The 27,633-nt window shown below is 42.8% G+C and overlaps 1 protein-coding gene across 11 annotated transcripts in view; it reads left to right on the forward strand.

The window, feature by feature from the left end:
• LOC109433627 (ephrin type-A receptor 7) overlaps positions 1–26,372 on the forward strand; it is a 238,332-nt gene extending 211,960 nt beyond the window's left edge. For 3 of the 11 annotated variants that reach the window (XM_029856050.2, XM_062844168.1, XM_062844169.1), the window contains exons 6-13: positions 912–1,186; positions 1,260–1,331; positions 1,392–1,496; positions 2,478–2,525; positions 15,692–15,865; positions 15,925–16,391; positions 16,454–17,122; positions 24,724–26,372. In XM_029856050.2, coding sequence (XP_029711910.2) covers positions 912–1,186; positions 1,260–1,331; positions 1,392–1,496; positions 2,478–2,525; positions 15,692–15,865; positions 15,925–16,391; positions 16,454–17,122; positions 24,724–24,828 — 1,915 coding nt within the window. In that variant the 3' untranslated portion in view covers positions 24,829–26,372. Of the gene's footprint in view, positions 1–911; positions 1,187–1,259; positions 1,332–1,391; positions 1,497–2,064; positions 2,083–2,477; positions 2,526–15,691; positions 15,866–15,924; positions 16,392–16,453; positions 17,123–24,723 lie in introns of all 11 variants that reach the window. The other 8 variants (XM_062844175.1, XM_062844176.1, XM_062844170.1 and 5 more) reach the window with 4 other exon arrangements.
• The last annotated feature ends 1,261 nt before the right edge of the window (positions 26,373–27,633 follow it).

Consider the following 27,633-nt stretch of genomic DNA (forward strand, 5'->3'; position numbering starts at 1 on the left):
GAAATTATTAAAGAAATTGCCGAGAGCATTCTTAGATAGGAGATAGCGCCACATTGATCGAAGCAATGAGTTTGAAAACAAACGATGCATTTAGGGCAACTTACGTATTTTCGGCCGTTTTGTTCTCTTCGTCATGGGGGGTTTTTTGAACCCTATTGAACTCAAAATTAGTCTCAAACCATTCCCAAACAAGATGATTTATACGACCCTGTTTCAAGCATTTTATCCGACAAAAACCCACCATGACGAAGATAAAAAAAAAACCTGCCGATAATACCCTTGGTCGTCTACTTCGAATTGCCCAAGGAATTCCTAAAAAGATCGTTGATGGAATTTCAAAATAATTTGTAGAAGGGATCCATAACCTATGAGCAGTCGCGTCTTTGATTGCCTTCAGTGACACCAGCTGTGTATCACAAGCGTGCATTTTTTTGAATATGGTCTTCGGCAAAGTTGTAGCTGATAGAGTAGACTAGGAGTACCAAGGGTCAACTAATACTCTAGGGCACTTGGGGAAGTGCTACGGTCAATTGAATGAAAAACTTCGTTTTCCCATAGTAATTCCCATACAAACTTTGAAGGGCTTGTGCACTCTCAATTTTCAGCCAAATCAGCTCAATTTTCGGGAGAAGGCTTAGAATCTGGTTATGAATAAGCGAATAAGCGGTGTGGAGCAAAAACGATTTTTTGAACCACGCTAATACCTAGTTGGAAATTTTTACCTCCGGTATATTTGGCTGTGTAGTGCACCAAGTGAACCTTAACACCTCCAGAAGTTTTTGGTGAAACTTTGTTGAAACTTATTGAACTCCAATATTAGAAACCCGACAGAGAGTTTATAGCGTAGTTCCTAGCAACAACCATCTCACAAAACCTGACCACAATTTTCTTCCATTTTCTCCCCTTTCTAGAGTGATCTCCATCACCAACAAGGAAGTCGATCTGGTGTGGGACAAACCCATGCACAGCGACTCGCCGATCGAGTACTACGAGGTCCGGTGGTTCCCCAAATCCGAAGTGGACGCCATGAACAAATCGGTGCTGAGCACCAAAGAGTCAAAAATTCACATCAGCGATCTGCAGGAAAACACCGAGTACGGGTTTCAGGTGCGCTGCAAAACGCTGAACGGGTGGGGCACGTTCAGTAATATCATGTACGCCCAGACGCACCAGAGCGTTAGTCCAGGTGAGTGTGACAGAAAGCAGCCAACAGGTGTCTCTGATTACACAAGTGTACTAACCAGTGTTGTTCGTTTCAGTGTATGACGACTCCTTCCAAATGCGAATTGTTGCTGGTTCAACAGTTGCAGTCGTCTTTATCTTAGTATTAGGTGAGTGGCAGTAATGGTTTTATTGTTAAGAAATTTTAACCCAAACTGATCGTATTTTAGTGATCGTCGTCACCGTCCTGTTCCTGCGCTCCAAGAGCCACGATGACATCGACAAGAAAACCAACAATCATCTCCCGCTGCCGTTGGATTACGCCAGCAATGAAGGTAATTTCAGACCTCTCAGCTTTTCCTCCGTTACTCCCCACAATTCCCTCCCTCCCACGCGCCAAGCTTGTACAGAATTACACACATTGCGCTGGTACATACCGTGCCATGCCACATTTGCAGACTCCACCTGCCATGATCCCACTCAAGCAGAACAAGTCCCTTCCGTGAATGTTGTTACCACCCCCCAGTGTTTGATGAAATGATCTCAGAATGAAATCCATCTAGAGATACCCCGCCCATACTAAGTAGAGCAACATGCGGAATCACAGTGGGCAGAAACCGATGTAAATTCGGATAAAAATATGTTTTACAGCTCTCGATTGGCCTTACTATTCATCAGCTTCTGCCCACTTTGCGATTCCTATCCTTACCGTTTGAAGGAATGCACTCCCGTCAATGAGAATGCCATTATCCTCGTCGAGTGATACAGATGAAATCCTTGCTAAAAACGAATCCCACTCTCTTGTTTCTCTTCTGTCTCTGGCTCGCAATCGCCCTAAAAATGCCATGCTACCCAATTACTCCCCAAAATTGCGCCAACATCCTCCCCAAATCGACCATCCAGGATTAGTAGTGACCTATAGTAAGTGGCAATGCCGGATAGTCTAGTTCTAAATTAATTCGTTCGCCGATTCAGGAATCGTTCAATTTCTGCATCTTTTTTCACTTGTTCAGAATAGCGTTTCCGATTCATTCCATTCTTTGCATGCCACTTTTGCCATTTACTCGTTTTGTTGTTCATTATCCGATCAATTATGTGTTTCTTCTTTTCTCGTTTTTGTGTGTGATTGCACCCATTTTTCTGTGTGTTTTTAACTCAGTGTGTATGTTTGACTGTTGCACCTGAATCTATCACCGAAAAAAACTGTTTCGAACACCGTTCATAAAATCATACCTTCTCCCATTTACCTGCGGTGTGTGCTTGTTTACGTTGTTATTATTCCCTATTTTTCTTCTTTTTCCTTGGATTTTTTATAGTTCACGCGATGGACACGACGCCGATCGTGAAAACGATGAAAAACAATGGTAATTTTTTGATCGTCGGCTGCTCTTATCTTTCTTTTTCGGATTTTCCGGTTTCTTAACATTTCCTCTAACCCCAGTTTTATAGATTGGTTCTTGCTCCGGCTAATTTGCGCTTGCGCGACGTAGTTTTTTTTTTGGTTTACTTGGTTCTTTTTGCGACATTTAAAACGTCCCTAGGTAACAATTAGCCAAATTATTTTTTTGTTTTTATAGGTTTTGCCATTATCTGAACACTAGTCAGGTTGCCCTAATACTGCATTACAAAACAAAAAACAGTCACTTTAATTTTTACTGCACAATTGCAATAGTTGAGGTCTATCTGTGGGTCAGCGTAACATTAAGAAATAGCCAGTCTTCAAAATGTGATCAAAATTGTGGGAGCGAACAAAGAATAATATGTCTAACTTCCTTCCCTCTCAAGAGTCCTTAGTCCTAAAAACATGAATTCAGTAACAAATTTTGAAAACGACGTATAATCAATGCTACACCATTGATTATACGTCGTTTTCAAAATGTGTTACTGAATTGCTCCAAAGTTCATCTGACTGGACTGCCTCAGGATTTTAAAAACAGTAATAATCCTGAATTTCTCCAGGACATTCTGAAGATATTTCCCGGGAGTTCCCTCTGGAATTTCTCTGAAAAACCCCTTGAGATATTTATCTAGAGGTAGACAAAGAGAAATTCCTCGAAGATTTCCTTCTGGGTTTTCTTGATGAGTTTTTGCAACAATCTTTAGAAATGTCTTTTGAAAAATCTCAAGAAGTTTCTGTTCCATCCAGGAGTTCCGCTAGAAGATGCATCAGAGACACGTTTAGGATTATTTTTTTTCAAAAATACATCTTGGTGTTTCTTTTGGATTTTCTAAGGAAATAGCTCTAGTAGTTTCTGTAGAAATGGGGGAACTTACGTATTTTCGGCAGTTTTGTTGTCTTCGTCATGAAGCGTTTTTTCAAACCTGTTGAATTCATATTTGGCTCCAAATCCTTCCCAAACAAGATGAGGTATATGCCCAAATTTCATGCAATTCGACCTACAAAAACCCCCCATGACGAAGAGAGCAAACCTGCCGATGATACCCTTGGTCACCCTACCTGCTGGAGTTCCGTTACAAAACCCAGGATTTCCCAGGATTCCAAGAGATTTTCTTATTTAATCATGTGCTTTTCAATTGATTTTGTGCAGGTAATCGCGGATGCATTTTTGAACAAACTCCCGTAGAATTTCATGCAAGAATTGAAGGAATCTTTGAATAAACTATTGATGAATTCTTGAAAGAGGTACTACAGACGTAATTGTTAAAATAACTAAAAAGGAAATTCCTGTTGGGAAGAATTTTCATAAGGAGTTCCAGAAGAATTCCCGAAGAATTTTTCGAAAAAGTTCCACCAGCAACTCCTAATTCAACTTCTAAAAAAAATACTTGGTACAATTCCCGACGAAACTTTTTGTGGAATTCATGGAGGAAGAGAACATCTTGAGCGATTTTCAATACACTTAATAGGAAAATACTAGAGCCTAACGTCAAATCTATGTGAAACCTTTTTTTTAATGCTTCAATGTAGGAAACCTCCGAGAATTTGGAATACTATAACTTTTTTATACTAATAATTTTTTAGATTTTTGAAGCACCTTCTTGAGGTTATTCCATGACGATTTTTTTAGAGATCCCTTGATATATAACCGGAAGATCACATGGAATCCTTTGGAAACCGTTGGATAATTTTCTGAAACTGCTAGAAAGCATAGCTATAACGGGACTGAAAGAATGAACGAGATCAGATTTACGAAATCCAGAGCGAATTTTTGAAAAAGTGAAGAAGTGGTCCCTTGATATATTCTTGAAAGTTTCCGATTCAAACTTCTGGAGAAAATTTGGGTGAATCTTTGCAGAACCTCTTTGAGAAACACCTGATACAATTGCTAGAATCGCTTGAAGGCTTCCTGGAGAGAATGTTAGAAAAACTCTAGTAAAGTTCAAGTATAATTTGCAGTGGAGCTCGTAGATGGATTTGGAAGAGTCTACAAAGGAAATATCTAGTTTGAGTCCTTATGGTACTTATAACACACCTTCCCTTTTGATCTCGATGCAGAATTAGTTGGAACCTGGAGCGAGTTTCATCAGAAAAAGTTTCATTTTTGTGTTGAATGAGTTTGCGGAAAACGGTGATCATCGTCAGCGTTTGTGAATTGTGCCAGATGTTGAAATTGCTAGAGTATCCGAATTTGGAAACATTAGGTACATCCAGGAAGTATGTGTGACAGACTCAGGATTTGCCCGTTGAAATGTTTTAATAGTCATGAATGAAATTGTGGTAGAAAAAAAAGGAACACAATCGGAGGAGTACTAGGTCTCCAGTTAGTCTGGTGGATAAGGCTTCGTAACGCTAAACAGGAGACGGCGGGTACGACTTTCCTGGGCATAGTGTGGCATTGTCCTTGCCTCACAACATACAAATTCATGCAATGGCAGGCAAACAATTCAATTAATTCAATTCAATTAATAACTGTGGAAGTGCTCAAAGAATACTAAGTTGAAGATAAGGCAGGCCAAGTTCCAGTGGGAACGTAGAGCCACGAAGAAGCAGAAGTAGATTAAAAGAAGTGAGCTGGATTTTTGTATAATGATATGCTGAAATGCAATGAAATGGTGCAAACAATGTTGGTTTTATGATTACTTGTCAAATTTTACGCAAATTCCGAATATGCGTTAGGAAACTTTTTGTGGATTTCTACAATTTGCTGAAAGTGTTCCCAAACGCTTAATGAAGTTTGCATGACATTCAATGTCCGCCAATATTGGCGAGTAGAATCGTGAAAATTAGGAATTTTAAAGGAGACATATTAAGTTCCATTTCAGCCTAATTTTCATTTTGCTGCCAAATTTATTGATACATCGATTTTTACGACCAGGTTTTCATAAAAAAGATTAGGGTATATGTACCATTCCTTGGCCTAATTTGCAAGCCGCCTTGACAATTTTGACCATAACTCAAGAATTAATAGCACTAGAAATAATATGTCGACCCTATTACACACTCTAGGCAATGCATGTTTTACCAATTGGAAGTAAACTAAGGTAAATATTCAAGAATTTACTTATTTAAGTTGAAAAGATTCGATGCGATGGTATGCAACATTGGTCTATGGTACAAAAATTGGCCCATTAGTGGATACAACGTTGGCCTATTGCTTTCCATGCACTAGAACCACCTATTATTTCATTTTTTCAATATATCTGCTGAAGTATTATCTCTGTTTGTTCACCAATCTTACTTATAAATTACATTTTCGGAGCCAAATTTTCAAAAAAAAAACTATAAGTAAATCACTTAAACTAAAGTTCTTTCTTAATTTAGTAACGAAAACAACGCAACCCTATTATTGTGTTATATTTTTACAGTCACCGCACACAAAATCTTTCTTCCTGTTCGTTCTTTCTGGTTCTCACGCAAGAAACGTTGTTGACGTCTTTTTATCGTTGTTTTTGACGTCACTTTACTGGTGGGCCAAGATTTGGGTACATAGGGAAAAAAATGTCCTCAATATTCGGCCCAAATTCAATTTGTAAAATAGTTATTCGTTGAAAACAAATACACAAGTTCAAAATAGCGTCTTTGACCGTCGCATCAAATGTTCAGTTATTGAAAAGTCAATTCGAAATGTTCCAGAATCATGCCATTTATGATCATGTGTATAGACTACCCACTAAGCCGAAGAATCATGGCGTCTACAAAAGCTAAACAAAGTGACATTTTCATTCAATTTTAATGTTCCAAAGTGCTAAAATTGATACGAAATGTTACAGTTGTTTGGCGCATAGCTTTCCCGATATCCAGTTATGTGTGTTTGTTTGAGTTTTTGGTTTACATTGAGATAGCTGGCCGAACGAGGGGACTATGCCAAAGAAGCATCCCGATACCCTATCTGGAACTACTCAACATTGAAATATGATTTAATAAAACATAACCTCTCTTTTGAATGCCAATTGTTAGAATAGACAGTTTACTGTATCGTCTAGCTTTTTTTCAGACATTTTACAAACATAAACACTCAAAAAACTGGTCGCAGTGGAAAATGTACCCATCAGGAACAAAAAAAAAATAAACACTCGCTAGAAACCAATTGTTATGTTTCGATCCAAAGAAATATTATCTAAATTCAATCACAAATATCGATGTTTAGTCATTTAGTCTTTGAAAGTCTTCACATTATTTGAAATACCTTCAAAGAGTCTTCACATGAATAAAAGTCTCCACAGAAGTTTAGATGCTTTCAAATTGAAAACATTTCAAGTTTTGGCATATGGCGCTCAGCTTGGCAGTGCTAAGGTGCTTCTGAGTATCTTGGGTTGATGCCTTTATGTTATTTCAGCCTTCAGCTATTTTCAGCCTTTTCAGGTTCAGAAGCGGAAGCAGCAGACCCGTCTCTTCCGGAAGAAAAAGCGCCGCCTGAAAGAAGCGGAGTGCGAGGAAATGGAACTGCTGTGCCGTTCACAGGAAACACGCAAGTTCTACCAGAAGCTCAACGCATCCCGCAAAGGCTACGTGCCGCAAGCCGAAATATGCAGGGATAAGGAAGGGAGCCTCCTGACGGACAAACGTGAGGTGATCGAAAGGTGGAAGCAGCACTTCGACGAGCACCTGAATGGCGAAGAGAATGCAGGCACGGAGGACCAAGGCAGCGGAGGAAATGACTATGTTGGTGCAGCAGAGAACGGGAGCGAACCAACTCCCACGCTGAGGGAAGTTAAGGATGCCATCCACCAGCTCAAAAACAACAAAGCGGCTGGTAAGGACGGTATCGCAGCAGAACTCATCAAGATGGGCCCGGAAAAGTTGGTCACCTGTCTGCACCAGTTAGTAGTCAAGATTTGGGAAACCGAACAGCTACCGGAGGAGTGGAAGGAAGGGATAATCTGTCCCATCCACAAGAAAGGCGACAAGTTAATGTGTGAGAACTTTCGAGCGATCACCGTTTTGAATGCCGCCTACAAAGTGCTATCCCAGATCATCTTCCGTCGTCTTTCACCTAAAGTAAATGAGTTCGTGGGAAGTTACCAAGCCGGTTTCATCGACGGCCGGTCGACAACGGACCAGATCTTCACCGTACGGCAAATCCTCCAGAAATGCCGTGAATATCAGGTCCCAACGCATCACCTGTTCATCGACTTTAAAGCGGCATACGACAGTATCGACCGCACAGAGCTATGGAAAATTATGGACGAGAACAGCTTTCCCGGGAAGCTGACCAGACTGATAAGAGCAACGATGGACGGTGTGCAGAACAGCGTAAGGATTTCGGGTGAGCTATCCAGTTCATTTGAATCTCGACGGGGACTACGACAAGGTGATGGACTTTCCTGCCTATTATTCAACATCGCCCTGGAAGGTGTAATGCGACGAGCCGGGCTCAACAGCCGGGGTACGATCTTCACGAAATCCAGCCAATTTGTCTGTTTTGCGGATGACATGGATATTATTGCTAGAACATTTGGAACGGTGGCAGAACAGTACACCCGCCTGAAACGTGAAGCAGCAAAGGTCGGACTGGTGGTGAATGCGGCTAAGACAAAGTACATGCTGGTAGGTGGGACTGAGCGAGACAGGACAAGCCTTGGCAGCAATGTTACGATAGACGAGGATACTTTCGGGGTGGTAGAAGAATTCGTCTACCGCGGTTCCTTGCTAACGGCTGACAATAACGTGAGCCGTGAAATACGAAGGCGCATCATCAGTGGAAGTCGTGCCTATTATGGGCTCCAGAAGAAACTGCGGTCAAAAAAGATTCACCCCCGCACCAAATGTACCATGTACAAGACGTTAATAAGACCGGTGGTTCTCTACGGACACGAGACATGAACGATGCTCGAGGAGGACCTGCAAGCACTCGGAGTTTTCGAGCGACGGGTGCTGAGGACGATCTTCGGCGGCGTGCAGGAGAACGGTGTGTGGCGGAGAAGGATGAACCACGAGCTCGCTGCACTTTACGGCGAACCCAGCATCCAGAAGGTGGCCAAAGCCGGAAGGATACGGTGGGCAGGGCATGTTGCAAGAATGCCGGACAACAACCCTGCAAAGTTGGTGTTTGCTAACCATCCGGTTGGTACAAGAAGGCGTTGGAGCGCAGAGAGCACGATGGACGGACCAGCTGGAGCGTGATCTGGCGAGTGTTGGGCGTGACCGAGGATGGAGAGCTGCAGCTGCAAATCGAGTATTGTGACGGCAAATTGTTGATTCAGTATTATCATGAATTAGATGTGAACTAAATAAATGAAAAAAAATGAAGGTTCAGTCTTTTGTGTTTGGCCTTCTGAAATTTCAGCTTAGTGTGTTTCCAGTCTTTCGTATAGGTTACCTCGTGATCGTTATAGGATACTGCAAAATGACGTCACGAATCCGTGCATTGATAGTTCAGCGAGCTTGTTTACATGGACTTAGTCTCTGGCGGAGATCCGGGAAAACTTTTTTTTTAATACAAATTCAGTAAAACACCGTGGTGGCGAGGCGGCCATTTTTAAGAATCCAACATTTTGTATGTAAACATTTGTGTATCCACAAAGCATTCCATTGAGGATACACGATAGATGTTGGCTCCTGTCAGATGCGTTAGGTGGGATTAAGGTTGCCACATACATGAGTAAAACAGTAAGACGATTTATTTTGTACTAGTACAGTTGCACATAATCGATATTTCCGTATCACAATGGTTTCGGGACGAAAAACGAGAATTTAATTTTCGTCGCTCGTAAAATAATCTAACACCTTGTAAACAGCTCGCTGAACTGTCAAACAAAGTGAGGTTAGATCAAGTGCTTGTAGTACCCTATTGGAAAGTTTGTAGCGCTCAGGCGTGAGACAGGTCCATGAAAGCAGACATTAGTACTTTGGGGCTGTCCATTAATTACGTAAGGCTTTATGGGGGGAGGGGGGTATGAGAAATCTTACGCGCCATACAAAAATTTTTGGGTTGTCATACAAAAAATCTTACAAGGGGGGGAGGGGGTGTCGAAAAATCGTAAAAATTCCCTTACGTAATTAATGGACAGCCCCTTTCAAGCCATTTCGTGTGGAGAGTCGCCTTCATAGCTCTCTCACGGCTTTGGTATGCGTTTGCCATTCGGTAAACTTTTAGATAAGTGAGTGTTCTCATCCCTGTGCAAGAAGCTAGAAATACTGCTCGAGATGTTTAACACGTAATTACGTAAGGGGATTTTCAAGATTTTTTGACACCCCCTCCACCTCAAGGTGGACCTCAAGGACATAGTATTTGGAGTACATTGCTCAAAATTTCTAGAGCACCGTTTTTTAGAACCGTTGAACGGATTTGGATTAAAATGCATCAAGCTGTTGACAACCACTGAACAATTAGCGTGATGCATTTTCAGTTTCAACAGTTCTAAAAAACGGTGCTCTAGAAATTTTGAGCTATGTATTCCAAATACCTTGTCCTTAAGTATGAGAATCTAAATATTTCTGTATGGTGCGTAAGATTTCTCAAACACCCGTCCCCCTTACGTAATTAATGGACATCTCCTAGTGAGCAAGTAATCAGTAGCTCAGTTTTGGGCCATAGTGTCTCAGTGTGTTTATACTTTTTTTTTGCTCTCGTCTCAAAAGGGGCCATTCATAAACCACGTAGACTTTTTAGGGGGGGGAGGCGGGGGTCTGGCCAAAGTCTACGCTCCATCCAAATTTTAAAATTTTTGTATGGACAAAAGTCTACGGGGGGGAGGGGGGGGGGGGTCTGAGATGGCCAAAATTTGGTCTACGTGGTTTATGAACAGCCCCAAATGTCAATTAATTAGTGTCCCCTCGGGGTCCCCGGTGTATCCGCGAACGATCTGAGGAAGAAGAAGGCTACTAATCCGCCAACGCGGTCAGGCGATGGACATGTGTCCTTCCGCAAACAGCAGAAGGAGGAGCAATGTCCAGTTGCCACTGCCATTGAAAAGGGGGTGAGACCGACCCTCGGGAACAACCCTGCGATGGTTTTCACAGTACCTGCATCTGCTCCCAGAGGAGCGATTGACGACATCAGCCAACTGCTAGTCAGTATAACAAAACCAAATGTTTCGTACTCCTAGATCGTACAAGGAAATTCTAAGCCCGGGTCCCGAAATCTGTTCACCGTGGAGGAGTTTATGTACCTTGCTAGTGAGCTATTCACAGTCTCTCTTATTGCCAATCGAAGGCAACGTAATTTCTCGCCTTCAGCGTACTGCCCGAGCAGGAATGAATAACTGCCACATAACTGGAGCATACCAAAGTCAGGTATCATACCAAGACAAGGTATTGGTCGGTTATCCAGGTATTGAAAATAACTTATTTTGGTATTTTGTAGGTATTGCTACAACACCTCAACGAGTTATTGGTTTGGTGTTGAGGACTGCTTGAGGTATTATTGAATTATGGAAAAATCGCTATTTGTATGGAAAAAACGCCAATTATTATTTAGGTATTGCCATACCTGATATCATTATTCACGCGTTATGCACAGAATACACACCAGTTATTATTTTAGGTATTTTACCTCTTATGCAGGGCTACTTAATACCTCATTCAGGTTGTAAGTATTCGGTTTTCCATACCTGAGTTAGTTATTTTTCAGCTATTTTCTCCTGCTCGGGTGGTCAACAAATACGTCTACAATGGCCACCTATAGATCGCTCAAATTGATAAATTGGAACTGTCGTTCCATCCGGAACAAGGCTGTGTCTGTGGTATGCTTCCTCTTTCTTGAAACTCACGAAATCGACATCGCTGTTATCACGGCAACATGGCTGCAGCTCAATAACACACTGTGCCACGAAAACTACTCTATATTGTTATAGCGAATCGAGACTCGCCGGAAATCACCCGTGAGGGAGGAGTGGCGATTCTGATGAGGAAAAAATCTTTTACTCCATGATCGAAACTTTGCCGAGAGCAATCGAAACAGTTGGGATCTTGGTCAGGGTAGATCCAACACCCGTGAGCATCGTAGAAGATGTCTACTACCCTGGTTCTATTCAGAGGGCAACGCTCTGTCACTTCAGACGAGCTTTCCGAAGGCTCATCACCACCGACAGACCTTTCTTTCTACTGGGAGATATGAATGCGCGGCACAGGATGTGAAACTCTATCAGGGTCAACAAAGCAGGTCGTATCCTACAACAAGTGTATACACAGCCACAGATACCTACATTCACGTTCTTGATACTCCCATCTGGTGATCTCGAACAACCGGGTACAGATGCCAAGGCCAGTATCGCATGCCGAACTATCATCGCCTGTAACATTCACTATCGCTACTGACATTGCAGTATCTCCGGTGGGAAGGCTCATCCACTGCTACGGCAAGGGGAACTGGAGTACTCGGAAGATTGATTAAGACATCGACCGTACAACTGGTTGGCTGAACGATCGAGAGACCGTCCGAAGAAAATCGATGAGGCTATCGACAAAATCACTGACATTGTTAAGGCGGCTGAGGAAGCAGCTGTCCCAGCGCGAAGAATTTTCCCAAAGAAGGACTTCCCGTACGAGTTGAAGCTTTTGATTCGGCTGAGAAACGTGCGACGTAGGCAGTTCATTCGTAGACGGGATCTGCTGATTAGTGCGGTCGTCACCTCCCCCGTCGATCAATCACGGCCAATGGACGGCAAAGTACATGGGGCGACGAAGTTGCTAGTCTATGCGTCCGCGGTTTGGGGCAGCTGCGCCATATCACACCCTAAACGACCCCAGGTGAAGCAGAACCAGCTGCTCAAGATGGTCTACAACCTAAACCTCCGGTATCCGACCGACGATCTCCACAAGCTGGCTGGTGTCAACACAATTTATGCAAGTATCGAACGTGCTACGAGATCCTTCAGGGCTCCGTATGTGATGTCCACAAATCTGGTCATCGAAGGACTTCTACCTTAACATCTGTGATATTATCTTTAAGACTAATTACTCATATCTCTATTGCTGAAATTGAATTGTTCTCAGCTGTAAGGTTATCCAAATTTGTGAATTAAATGACTTCTTTGAAATAGTGTAAATGACTACAGAAAATAAATTGAAATGTGAGATATGTGCTTTCTGTATTTGCAAGGTAGCCATTGTGCCAGCCATCTTTGTATACATTCATGATTTTATGGAGATTTTTTCAATCATCATATAAGTTTCCTGTAGTAAAACCGGTTAATTTTGAATACGAACTTTAAATACAGCTTTTTTAGCGATTTTAAAGTTCCATTCTCTTTTCCATAGAATGTTTGCTTATACGTAAGTACATTTTTTAGAATGTTCGGCGTTACATTTTTTCGAAAGTTTTCAAAACAAACGATCTGTGATTTTTGCCTTTCCAAAAATACAGTATAATTCTAGTCCATTACCTGCCTAAATTCAAAATTGCCAAAAACGTATATGATATGCGTTCACTGGCAATATGTATGCCAAAGGTATCATGCGAAATGGTATTAGAGCTACGTAGCTTTATAGGGAGGGGAGGGGGGATGTCAGACCAAAGTCTACGTTCCATACAAAGTTGGACCCGGTCTGAGATGGTTAAAAATAAGTCTACGTAGCTTATGGACTGCACCATATACTAAACGGAGTAGATTTGATTATGCAGATCGTGATTAATGAGAATCGTTTTCCAAAACACGTTAAAAAAGATTTTCGATGACGAAAAATTACATTTAAATCAAAATACAAAATTTTGGTATTAAATAGGTGATTGAATGAGGTCTTGTACATTTGGCATAAGGCCGTTTGTCATAAAGGACATTTGGCATAAAGGACATTTGATATAAGGGACGTTTGGCATTAAGAATATGTAAAATATATTTTCACTCTGGAGGAAAATTAAAGAACAGCCTTCAATGGAAAGAAGGAGAACTTGTTAGTGGTGCACAGTCCTGTGAATAATCGCGACCATCATGAGACAATCACTAGAACCGCTTTCTGGAGTCACCCTTCCCAAGGTGATACGATCCAGCTAGCATGTCACGCCTGGAATGACAAACATGTTGTGGGTTCCACCCTTCGCAGCTTTGCAGCGATAGTAGTTGCTAGAGAATCAATCTTTCTGAGCAACGATGCATTACGGGCGAAGGGAGAGCGTTTTCCGTAATGTTCAACTAGCTGTAACTTTTCGAAAAGTCCATCGAATATTCTCAAATTTTTACTGTAAGTTCATCAACTAGTTGTGTATAAGTGGTACAAATTTGGGAAAGATCGGGCCCTTTTCCACGAAGTTATAAAGATTTTTGAAAAAGGTAAAATTATCCGATTGCCAGCTTTGAGCTATTATATCTCCGAATTTAATGAACCGATTGCAATGAAATTTTAACCATTTATGACTTGTATAATGAACTCTGGAAAACATTTGACTTAACTTAAAATTTTCAACAAGAGAAAAAGTTATAGCGATTTTATTTTTGTTCATGATTTTTTAGCAAATTGGTCTATTTTTAACATGTATTCCATTACTTTTTCAATTTGTTGGCGGCTATGTTGTTTCTTTCCTTCAAAACACATTCATATATATGTCAATTAGAGGGAAGTTGAATGAAATATAATTTGCATCTTGAATTTTGAAACGATGTTAAAGTTTTTGATAATTTGGTGTTTTATTAGAAAAAAAATCTAATCGTTCTAATTTTCTTCCGTGTTAAGAATTTTAAGTTAAGTCAACGGTTTTTCATGGCTCATATTAGTCATAAATGATCAAAATTTCATTGCATTCGGTTCATTGAATCCGGAGATATAACAGCTCAAAGTTGGCTATCGGGTAATTTCACCTTTTCCAAAAATCTTTATAACTTCGTGGAGAATGGCCCGATCTTTCCCAAATTTGTACCACTGATACACAACTAGTTAATGAACTTACAGTAAAAGTTTGAGAATATTTGATGCACTTTTCAAAAAATTACAGCCAGTTGAACATTTTTTGAAAAGGTAAAATTTTGCCTGTCCCGATCATTTTGTCTATCCCCTGTAGTTATTTTTTTACTGAAATCATTTTATGCCAAACGTCCATTATGCCAAATGTCCATTATGCCAAACGTACCAGACTCATTAAATGTAGACGTGTATCACGGAATTTTGTATCGCAAAACCTCACGTGTAATTTTGAATGTAGGGTAGTTTAACCAAAAGTGGACCCCTTAGTAGCTGAAATTTGTTCTGATCGTAAAAATATCGTGATATCCTAATTTAATTGTCTTTACCAATGGTTGCACATCAAGTTCTATATCTTTCCTACATATTGCACACATATTGCCGTGCGAAAACACATTATATTTCTAATAAAATAATTATTTGGAATCTCTATCAAATTATCCTATAGTGGACCCCGCGGGGTCCACTATTGGGTTGTTGGGGACCACTATTGGGTAGATCGTATTTTCTTATCATGTTAAATCGGAGACAATAGTGGACCCCCAGACTTGTATACATTTACAAATTTGTTCAAATAATCAAATTATCGCGTTCAAGACTAGTTTCATTGCATGGAACTGCTGTCTAGGGACACACGCCATGGTCTCCCGGTGGAACTTTACCGGTAAAAGCAGATTTGAGCGGGAAATTTGAGAATAATTGCCAGGGGTCCACTAGAGGTTAAGGGTCCACTTTTGGATAAAATACCCTACAAATAGTATTTGTCAAATTATTCAGGGCTGTCTTTGTGTATTCATGTATAAATCCTTGTGTTCTCCTTGTCTTTTTAACAGAAATGGTTTTTAACAATAGCTTCCAGCAAACAATACTAACCACCAAACGCTGTGTACTAATTTACCAATTATTGTATTTTTTTTCTCTTTCTTATTTTCATATGTAAAAAACCAAAATCCAAAAAACCGCTTAATTATGTGTGCTGTGCGTTGTGTGATGGCTGCCTACTTCTGCATGATGTGCGCTTCTTTTTGATTTCTACGCGAAAACCCATTCTCTGGAATACCACCATTTTGCAAATTGTTTAAAAAACTAAAACCTTTTGTTCCTTTATCGCTAATTATTTGGTTTATTTGCTTTCTGTACAAATCGAAATTATGCTTTTGCTGCTTTTATGAAAACATTTTTATCGCTTACTTGCTCGTGTGTAATTTAAACGAATCACTTTTATTCGAAACTTGATCACATTAACTTCTTGAATACCGGTGAACTTGTTTTGTTTCGCTATGATGAGAGAAGGTGGTTCTTACGGGTATTACCGACAACGTCGTACCAATTTTGCAGTGACCACACCGCTGTTCGGCACCAGCAGAAGCTACGTCGACCCGCACACGTACGAGGACCCCAACCAGGCGATCCGCGAGTTTGCCCGGGAGATCGATGCCAGCTACATCACGATCGAGGCCATCATTGGTGAGTGATCTATAAGATAAGATTCGACCTCTAAACTAATCCTCTCATCCCGTTTTCAGGTGGCGGCGAATTCGGCGATGTATGCCGAGGGCGCCTGAAAATCCCACCGAACTTCGTCCAAGAGATCGACGTCGCCATCAAGACGCTCAAGCCGGGCTCCTCGGAGAAGGCCCGCTGTGACTTCCTCACCGAGGCGTCCATCATGGGTCAGTTCGACCATCCGAATGTGATCTACCTGCAGGGGGTGGTGACGCGATCGAATCCGGTCATGATCATCACCGAATACATGGAGAACGGCAGCCTGGACACGTTCCTCCGGGCCAACGACGGCAAGTTCCAGACGCTGCAGCTGATCGGGATGCTGCGGGGGATCGCCGCCGGCATGTCCTACCTGAGCGACATGAACTACGTCCATCGGGACCTGGCGGCGCGGAACGTTCTAGTTAATTCCTCACTAGTGTGTAAGATTGCCGACTTCGGGCTGTCGCGGGAGATCGAGAACGCGAGCGACGCGTACACGACGAGGGTGAGTGTCGAATTCCTCTTGCAATTAGAACTAAGATCATGAACGGATTCTGTCTTTCGCAGGGCGGCAAAATCCCGGTCCGCTGGACGGCCCCGGAAGCGATAGCGTTCCGGAAGTTCACGTCCGCCTCGGACGTGTGGTCCTACGGTGTGGTGCTGTGGGAGGTGATGTCGTACGGCGAGCGGCCGTACTGGAACTGGTCGAATCAGGATGTGATAAAGAGCATCGAGAAGGGCTACCGGCTGCCGGCCCCGATGGACTGCCCGGAGGCGCTCTACCAGCTGATGCTGGACTGCTGGCAGAAGCAGCGGACGCACAGGCCCACCTTTTCGAGCATAACGCAAACGCTGGACAACCTGGCGAGGCAACCGCAGGTGCTGCTGACGACGCGGAACTCACCGGACAATCCGGTGGCACGGATGGGCAATGACATCAGTGACGACATGCTGGCTGCCCAGCAGCGGAGTATGCTCGGGGGGATGGGAACGACCGAGCGGATACTGAACAACAGCTCGGCCAGTGCCGGCGGTGTAGGGAGCAGCATGACCATGAGTGCGGCCGGCATGGGAACGCTCGGATCGACGGTCGGCGGGCTCAGCAATACGGGAACCATGTCCGGCACGGGAACGGCTGGGGCGGTTTTCATCAGTACCGACCAGTGGCTGGAGAGCATCAAGATGGCGAGGTATTCGCAGCATTTTAAGGAAGCTGGATTGGTGACGGCCCAACAGGTGAGTTATCTGTGATCGAGGACGGACGCGGGACCGGGGCACTCGGACATTTCTCTTTGGCTGGGGTATCGAAATTTGGGCTTCGGTTTGACGAGACGTCAAGACAGTGACTTCAATTAAATAAGCATAAAAGTGACAAACAGTTTAAATACGCCTGTTAACCGTTGTTCGATTTTATTCCAGGGTTTTTGTCATATTTTTTTCCTTGCCCACTGGAATTTCCAGGGGAAATTCACCGGAATTTCCAGGGAAAATTCACCGGAATTTCCAGGGGAAATTCACTGGAATTTCCAGGGGAAATGCATTGGAATTTCCAGGGGAAATTCACTGGGATTCCCAGGGAAATTCCCTGAAATTTACAAGGGAAATTCACAGCGATTTCCAGGGGAAATTCACCGGAACTTCCAGGGAAAATTCACTCACTTTTCCAGGGGAAATTCACTCGAATCCTCAGGGGAAATTCGAGGGATTTTCCCCTGGAAATTCGAGGGAATTTCCCCTGGAAATTCGAGGGAATTTCCCCTGGAAATTCGAGGGAATTTCCCCAAGAAATTCGAGGGAATTTCCACTAGAAATTTGAGGGAATTGCCCCTGGAAATTCGAGGGAATTTCCCCTGGAAATTCGTGGGAATTTCCCCTGGAAATTCGTGGGAATTTCCCCTGGAAATTCGTGGGAATTTCCCCTGGAAATTCGAGGGAATTTCCCCTGGAAATTCGAGGGAATTTCCTCTGGAAATTCGAGGGAATTTCCCCTGGAAATTCGAGGGAATTTCCCCTGGAAATTCGAGGGAATTTCCCCTGGAAATTCGAGGGAATTTCCCCTGGAAATTCGAGGGAATTTCCCCTGGAAATTCGAGGGAATTTCCCCTGGAAATTCGAGGGAATTTCCCCTGGAAATTCGAGGGAATTTCCCCTGGAAATTCGAGGGAATTTCCCCTGGAAATTCGAGGGAATTTCCCCTGGAAATTCGAGGGAATTTCCCCTGGAAATTCGAGGGAATTTCCCCTGGAAATTCGAGGGAATTTCCCCTGGAAATTTGAGGGAATTTCCGCTGGAAATTCGAGAAAACTTTCCCTGGAAATTCGAGGGAATTTCCCCTGGAAATTCGAGGGAATTTCCACCAGAAATTTGAGGGAATTTCCCCTGGAAATTCGAGGGAATTTCCCCTGGAAATTCGAGGGAATTTCCCCTGGAAATTCGAGGGAATTTCCCCTGGAAATTCGAGGGAATTTCTCCTGGAAATTCGAGGGAATTTCTCCTGGAAATTCGAGGGAATTTCCTCTGGAAATTCGAGGGAATTTCCCCTGGAAATTCGAGGGAATTTCCCCTGGAAATTAGGGAATTTCCCCTAGAAATTCGAGGGAATTTCCCCTGGAAATTCGAGGGAATTTCCCCTGGAAATTCGAGGGAATTTCCCCTGGAAATTCGAGGGAATTTCCCCTGGAAATTCGAGGGAATTTCCCCTGGAAATTTGAGGGAATTTCCGCTGGAAATTCGAGAAAACTTTCCCTGGAAATTCGAGGGAATTTCCCCTGGAAATTCGAGGGAATTTCCCCTGGAAATTCGAGGGAATTTCCACTAGAAATTTGAGGGAATTTCCCCTGGAAATTCGAGGGAATTTCCCCTGGAAATTCGAGGGAATTTCCCCTGGAAATTCGAGGGAATTTCTCCTGGAAATTCGAGGGAATTTACTCTGGAAATTCGAGGGAATTTCCCCTGGAAATTCGAGGGAATTTCCCCTGGAAATTCGAGGGAATTTCCCCTGGAAATTCGAGGGAATTTCCCCTGGAAATTCGAGGGAATTTCCCCTGGAAATTCGAGGGAATTTCCCCTGGAAATTCGAGGGAATTTCCCCTGGAAATTCGAGGGAATTTCCCCTGGAAATTCGAGGGAATTTCCCCTGGAAATTCGAGGGAATTACCCCTGGAAATTCGAGGGAATTTGCCCTGGAAATTCGAGGGAATTTGCCCTGGAAATTCGAGGGAATTTCCCCTGGAAATTTTCGAGGGAATTTCCCCTGGAAATTCGAGGGAATTTCCCCTGGAAATTCGAGGGAATTTCCCCTGGAAATTCGAGGGAATTTCCCCTGGAAATTCGAGGGAATTTCCCCTGGAAATTCGAGGGAATTTCCCCTGGAAATTCGAGGGAATTTCCCCTGGAAATTCGAGGGAATTTCCCCTGGAAATTCGAGGGAATTTCCCCTCGAAATTCGAGGGAATTTCCCCTGGAAATTCGAGGGAATTTCCCCTAGAAATTCGAGGGAATTTCCCCTAGAAATTCGAGGGAATTTCCCCTGGAAATTCGAGGGAATTTCCCCTGGAAATTCGAGGGAATTTCCCCTGGAAATTCGAGGGAATTTCCCCTGGAAATTCGAGGGAATTTCCCCTGGAAATTCGAGGGAATTTCCCCTGGAAATTCGAGGGAATTTCCCCTGGAAATTCGAGGGAATTTCCCCTGGAAATTCGAGGGAATTTCCCCTGGAAATTCGAGGGAATTTCCCCTGGAAATTCGAGGGAATTTCCCCTGGAAATTCGAGGGGAATTCTCCTATAAAATTCGAAGGAATTTCCCCTGGAAATTCGAGGGAATTTCCCTTGGAAATTCGAGGGAATTTCCCTTGGAAATTCGAGGGAATTTCCCCTGGAAATTCGAGGGAATTTTCCCTGGAAATTCGAGGGAATTTCCCCTGGAAATTCGAGGGAATTTCCCCTGGAAATTCGAGGGAATTACCCCTGGAAATTCGAGGGAATTTCCCCTGGAAATTCGAGGGAATTTCCCCTGGAAATTCGAGGGAATTACCCCTGGAAATTCGAGGGAATTTCCCCTGGAAATTCGAGGGAATTTCCCCTGGAAATTCGATGGAATTTCCCCTGGAAATTCGATGGAATTTCCCCTGGAAATTCGAGGGAATTTTCCCTGGAAATTCGACGGAATTTTCCCTGGAAATTCGAGGGAATTTCCCCTGGAAATTCGAGGGAATTTCCCCTGGAAATTCGAGGGAATTTCCCCTGGAAATTCGAGGGAATTTCCCCTGGAAATTCGAGGGAATTTCCCCTGGAAATTCGAGGGAATTTCCCCTGGAAATTCGAGGGAATTTCCCCTGGAAATTCGAGGGAATTTCCCCTGGAAATTCGAGGGAATTTCCCCTGGAAATTCGAGGGAATTTCCCCTGGAAATTCGAGGGAATTTCCCCTGGAAATTCGAGGGAATTTCCCCTGGAAATTTGAGGGAATTTCCGCTGGAAATTCGAGAAAACTTTCCCTGGAAATTCGAGGGAATTTCCCCTGGAAATTCGAGGGAATTTCCACCAGAAATTTGAGGGAATTTCCCCTGGAAATTCGAGGGAATTTCCCCTGGAAATTCGAGGGAATTTCCCCTGGAAATTCGAGGGAATTTCCCCTGGAAATTCGAGGGAATTTCTCCTGGAAATTCGAGGGAATTTCTCCTGGAAATTCGAGGGAATTTCCTCTGGAAATTCGAGGGAATTTCCCCTGGAAATTCGAGGGAATTTCCCCTGGAAATTAGGGAATTTCCCCTAGAAATTCGAGGGAATTTCCCCTGGAAATTCGAGGGAATTTCCCCTGGAAATTCGAGGGAATTTCCCCTGGAAATTCGAGGGAATTTCCCCTGGAAATTCGAGGGAATTTCCCCTGGAAATTTGAGGGAATTTCCGCTGGAAATTCGAGAAAACTTTCCCTGGAAATTCGAGGGAATTTCCCCTGGAAATTCGAGGGAATTTCCCCTGGAAATTCGAGGGAATTTCCACTAGAAATTTGAGGGAATTTCCCCTGGAAATTCGAGGGAATTTCCCCTGGAAATTCGAGGGAATTTCCCCTGGAAATTCGAGGGAATTTCTCCTGGAAATTCGAGGGAATTTACTCTGGAAATTCGAGGGAATTTCCCCTGGAAATTCGAGGGAATTTCCCCTGGAAATTCGAGGGAATTTCCCCTGGAAATTCGAGGGAATTTCCCCTGGAAATTCGAGGGAATTTCCCCTGGAAATTCGAGGGAATTTCCCCTGGAAATTCGAGGGAATTTCCCCTGGAAATTCGAGGGAATTTCCCCTGGAAATTCGAGGGAATTACCCCTGGAAATTCGAGGGAATTTGCCCTGGAAATTCGAGGGAATTTGCCCTGGAAATTCGAGGGAATTTCCCCTGGAAATTTTCGAGGGAATTTCCCCTGGAAATTCGAGGGAATTTCCCCTGGAAATTCGAGGGAATTTCCCCTGGAAATTCGAGGGAATTTCCCCTGGAAATTCGAGGGAATTTCCCCTGGAAATTCGAGGGAATTTCCCCTGGAAATTCGAGGGAATTTCCCCTGGAAATTCGAGGGAATTTCCCCTGGAAATTCGAGGGAATTTCCCCTCGAAATTCGAGGGAATTTCCCCTGGAAATTCGAGGGAATTTCCCCTAGAAATTCGAGGGAATTTCCCCTAGAAATTCGAGGGAATTTCCCCTGGAAATTCGAGGGAATTTCCCCTGGAAATTCGAGGGAATTTCCCCTGGAAATTCGAGGGAATTTCCCCTGGAAATTCGAGGGAATTTCCCCTGGAAATTCGAGGGAATTTCCCCTGGAAATTCGAGGGAATTTCCCCTGGAAATTCGAGGGAATTTCCCCTGGAAATTCGAGGGAATTTCCCCTGGAAATTCGAGGGAATTTCCCCTGGAAATTCGAGGGGAATTCTCCTATAAAATTCGAAGGAATTTCCCCTGGAAATTCGAGGGAATTTCCCTTGGAAATTCGAGGGAATTTCCCTTGGAAATTCGAGGGAATTTCCCCTGGAAATTCGAGGGAATTTTCCCTGGAAATTCGAGGGAATTTCCCCTGGAAATTCGAGGGAATTACCCCTGGAAATTCGAGGGAATTTCCCCTGGAAATTCGAGGGAATTTCCCCTGGAAATTCGAGGGAATTACCCCTGGAAATTCGAGGGAATTTCCCCTGGAAATTCGAGGGAATTTCCCCTGGAAATTCGATGGAATTTCCCCTGGAAATTCGATGGAATTTCCCCTGGAAATTCGAGGGAATTTTCCCTGGAAATTCGACGGAATTTTCCCTGGAAATTCGAGGGAATTTCCCCTGGAAATTCGAGGGAATTACCCCTGGAAATTCGAGGGAATTTCCCCTGGAAATTCGATGGAATTTCCCCTGGAAATTCGAGGGAATTTTCCCTGGAAATTCGAGGGAATTTCCCCTGGAAATTCGAGGGAATTTCCCCTGGAAATTCGAGGGAATTACCCCTGGAAATAAGAGGGAATTTTCCCTGAAAATCCGAGGGAATTTCCCCTGGAAATTCGAAGGAATTTCCCCTGGAAATTCGAAGGAATTTCCACAGGAAATTCGAAGGAATTTCCCTTGGAAATTCGAGGGAATTTCCCCTGGAAATTCGAGGGAATTTCCCCTGGAAATTCGAGGGAATTTCCCCTGGAAATTCGAGGGAATTTCCCCTGGAAATTCGAGGGAATTTCCCCTGGAAATTCGAGGGAATTTCCCCTGGAAATTCGAGGGAATTTCCCCTGGAAATTCGAGGGAATTTCCCCTGGAAATTCGAGGGAATTTCCCCTGGAAATTCGAGGGAATTTCCCCTGGAAATTCGAGGGAATTTCCCCTGGAAATTCGAGGGAATTTCCCCTGGAAATTCGAGGGAACTTCCCCTGGAAATTCGAGGGAATTTCCCCTGGAAATTCGAGGGAATTTCCCCTGGAAATTCGAGGGAATTTCCCCTGGAAATTCGAGGGAATTTCCCCTGGAAATTCGAGGGAATTTCCCCTGGAAATTCGAGGGAATTTCCCCTGGAAATTCGAGAGAATTTCCCCTGGAAATTCGAGGGAATTTCCCCTGGAAATTCGAGGGAATTTCCCCTGGAAATTCGAGGGAATTTCCCCTGGAAATTCGAGGGAATTTCCCCTGGAAATTCGAGGGAATTTCCCCTGGAAATTCGAGGGAATTTCCCCTGGAAATTCGAGGGAATTTCCCCTGGAAATTCGAGGGAATTTCCCCTGGAAATTCGAGGGAATTTCCCCTGGAAATTCGAGGGAATTTCCCCTGGAAATTCGAGGGAATTTCCCCTGGAAATTCGAGGGAATTTCCCCTGGAAATTCGAGGGAATTTCCCCTGGAAATTCGAGGGAATTTCCCCTGGAAATTCGAGGGAATTTCCCCTGGAAATTCGAGGGAATTTCCCCTGGAAATTCGAGGGAATTTCCCCTGGAAATTCGAGGGAATTTCCCCTGGAAATTCGAGGGAACTTCCCCTGGAAATTCGAGGGAATTTCCCCTGGAAATTCGAGGGAATTTCCCCTGGAAATTCGAGGGAATTTCCCCTGGAAATTCGAGGGAATTTCCCCTGGAAATTCGAGGGAACTTCCCCTGGAAATTCGAGGGAATTTCCCCTGGAAATTCGAGGGAATTTCCCCTGGAAATTCGAGGGAATTTCCCCTGGAAATTCGAGGGAATTTCCCCTGGAAATTCGAGGGAATTTCCCCTGGAAATTCGAGGGAATTTCCCCTGGAAATTCGGATGAATTTCCCCCGGAAATTCGGATGAATTTGCTCTGGAAATTCGGTTGAATTTCCTCTAGAAATTCGGATCAATTTCCTTTGGAAATTTTGATGAATTGACTGAAAATTCGAATTTAGTGCCTCTGAAAATTCGGATGAATTTCTCCTGGAAATAAGCATGAATTTTCTCTGAAAATTTGGATGAATTTCCTCTGGAAATTCGGATGAATTTCCTCTGGAAATTCGGATGAATTTCCTCTGGAAATTCGGATGAATTTCCTCTGGAAATTCGGATGAATTTCCTCTGGAAATTCGGATGAATTTCCTCTGGAAATTCGGATGAATTTCCTCTGGAAATTCGGATGAATTTCCTCTGGAAATTCGGATGAATTTCCTCTGGAAATTCGGATGAATTTCCTCTGGAAATTCGGATGAATTTCCTCTGGAAATTCGGATGAATTTCCTCTGGAAATTCGGATGAAGTTCCTCTGGAAATTCGGATGAATTTTCTCTGGAAATTCGGACGAATTGCCTGTTGACATTCGGATTAATTTCCCCTGGAAATTCGGATGAATTTTCTCTGAAAATTCTTTTAAATTTCTTGTGGAAATTCGGAAATTTTCTCCTGGAGAATCGGGAATTTCCTCCTGGAAATTTGTTTTGGAAATACGGATGAATTTCCTCAGGATATTCGGATATATTTCCTCTGAAAATTCGGATGAATTTCCTCTATGAATTTCCTTCGAGTAAACTCACTATTGAAATTTGGGTAAATTTCGTTTTGAAGTTCGGGTGAATTTCTTTTGGGTGAATTTTCCTCCGAAATTCGGATAAATTTTCTCTGCATATTCGGATGATGAATCCAGATCCCTGTATATTCATTTCAAGCGAAGTGAAAGAAAAGGATGAGTGTACAACACCTGATGAAAGTCGAAAATCGGTTAACAGGCTGTTTAGAATTTTTGACGTAGGACTACGTTCCTGTTTTTAGTTCACATTTTGTTCCAATCGCGAATATCGCGTTTGTTTTTGAAAATAAAATTAATCCAAATATTCTAAAACAATTTTTGTCCTCTGTTGTCTCTATTGCCTACCCTCTCGCAGATATCCCGGTTAACCGCTCAGCAGCTGTCCGACATGGGCATCACGCTGGTTGGCCATCAGAAAAAGATTCTACACCAAGCGCGACAGATAGATACCATAATTTAAGCGATCGGAACCGATCGCACACAAACCCATTCATTCCACATACACACACAAACTCATACAAAAAAAAAAAACGAACGCGGACATTCTTTTTCCTCCCTTGATCTAACTGAGAGTAGCAGTGGCGGGGCGCGGTAGGCCCCAAGCCCAAGAGAGGAACTCAGAGGACAGAGACTGCCCCCGACATCACAATCTACCGCGGGAAACCTACCAACATACCTACCTACCGAGATCCTAGTTGGGATCTAGTTTGAAACCGGCAACGATCCCAGTTCGAAATAAAAACAACCCCCGCATTTGTTTCAGTGTGTATTTATATATAGTTTTAACCCGTCGTCGTAGTAGGCTCAAACTCGTCGTAAGTTCATTCCGTTCATCCATCACACAGCAGCGTCACATTGTTTTAGGAAAGAGCATGAATAGCGAACGCGCGCACGCACGCACGCGTGAAAACCCAGTGCCACAATACTGGCAGAAGAGGAGACTGCTTAGAGAAAAAAAAAACTTGTAAAAACATGTTTATATATCGTCTTTAGCACCTAGGAAGAAAGTTTGCGTTGAGAAATGTTATTGAGCAATTCGGAAAGTTAGGTTAGGATTTTTATTTTTCTTTCCCCTCAAACTCGAATGACAGATGGTTGAGCGATGGACAGTGTGCACGAAGAGAGAGATTAAGAAGAAAAAAAAACGATGCATTTTTTACAAATCACAGTAGGCATTTGTATCGCGACTCGAGTGAACTCTTTTTGCCCAGTGTAGAGCAGCTTTTTTTTTTAAACTTAATTCCTGAAGTGATAGTTACTTAATATAGAGACTCCTCGATTGATTCCGTTTCATTTCCGGGGAAAATTGCGACCGCGCATGAGTAGAGAGACGATTGGAGAGGAGAGGAAATAAAACGGATGGAAATATGTGATTTTTTATACAAATAGCAATAGGTAGAAAGTGAGTTACGGGAAATGCGAGAGAGAGAGTTTGAAACACCGCAATCATCACACAACCACACACACACAACAAACTGATATTATCGATGATAACTTATTGTATAGAGGGAAGAAAAGCAGAACGAAAAACAATGAATCGAGAGAGAAACGCTGACAGCAACTACAACGATACGGGATTACGTGAAAGACAGTGAGAAACATTCTAGGAGCATTTTGACGTAGGACTACGTCTTTGTTTTCGTTTTAGGTTTTTTGTTTGTTTTAAAACGATGTAAGCGCCCCTTTGGCGTCGTACGACTGAGCGTTTCGAAAAGGACTGTGTATATTAGAATTTTACCTTTTTTATTTGGGTATGAAGAATGTAATTTTTTGTTTATTATGCTTTTTTTGTGAGAATCAGTCACTTACCTGTCCTACCCTTTCTTTTGTGAATATATGTAATTTCACTCTACTTTCCTTTTATTTTATTGCTAGTTAGTAATGCTGTTTATGCCTCTAATTTAATCACAAAAACCGAAAAGCAGATGATGGGTAAGCTTTATTTTGTACAATCTAGCGCCACTGCCCTTTGTTTGGTAAATAAATTGAACAGTGAGATTAGAATTTTATGTTTTGTTTTATTTTAGTTCTTACCTAGCTTTAGTAGATACTGTAGGAAAGAAAATCATCCTTTAGTTATGTTTATCGTATGTTTCTGTTCGCTGATTATTATAAGTTTGCCCTTAAAACTGATAATTTATCACAACGATAGTCGCCAATATCACAAGCCTCTGTATCTACTGCAACTAGGTACTTTGTCTAGATTAAATTTGGGGCCAAGTCCGCCTCTTCGAAAACCAAAAGACTTCAATTTCAACCGCATCACGCAGTGGTAAAGCAAAACTTGGTCTGCCTCTGTCTTCACTGTGGAATAAGTTGAAACACTACCACCATTATCAAAACCACTATACCACTATAACCTCTGTTTCTACCCGCAACCATCTACTTTGGAAGGAATTGTTGATTGAACGTATTCTCTTGAATTGAAAGAAACGCCTTTTTCTGATCAACTATCGTTCAATGGACAGTGACTTCAGAAAAATATCCTCAGCAATCACCCATAGTAGCAACATGTCTGCTTATGCCTCTATCCACAACCATGTGATCGTCTTGGCATAGGGATTTTCAGTCATTGTATCATTGTTTCTCTCATCAGAGAAGCCCGAAAGTACCCAACATTTTTCAATAACTTCATCTATATGCCAATGGTTTCTGACTCTACACGTCACTGGGTTTGCCTCTGTATCCACTCGCAATCATGTAATTCATCTAGGTGAAGTTTATGACCCTACCAATTACCGTCGTTTTACTTTTCGTTAGAACCGGCTGCCTCTCTCAAATGTTGAACAACTGCGAACATTTTCTCATTGAGCACTGATACATTGCCATCAGTAGCCATCATCGTAAGGTCTGTCTCGGTCTATATTACTGGCAACGATATATTTCGTCTTGATCGAACTAACGGTCAGCTAATTGTTACCCACTCTTCAGAGAAACAAGGACTCGCTAATCCTAGCACTTCCCCTTAAAATTTTATCATAACATAACTAGGTCTGCCTCGGCTTTCACTTGCAGTCATGTACTGTGTCAACAGTTATGCTTCAACTGTTCAACTGTTCACTGCTGAACAGCTTTCACATCCTTGTCCCGAATAACCACAGCACCAATTTCAATAAACTTCCTTCGTCTCTGCATGTAACGATGCCGCAGATTTGATGGTTAAATTTATGGTATTCGGCTCCTTCTTCATAGAAGTCCCTCTCTTCAGAAACCAAAACTTCTCAGTTTCACAGTACCAAAATTACGCGACCTGCTTCTGTCTCTA

Source organism: Aedes albopictus, chromosome 1, assembly GCF_035046485.1.
Source record: "Aedes albopictus strain Foshan chromosome 1, AalbF5, whole genome shotgun sequence".
NCBI lineage: Eukaryota > Metazoa > Arthropoda > Insecta > Diptera > Culicidae > Aedes > Aedes albopictus.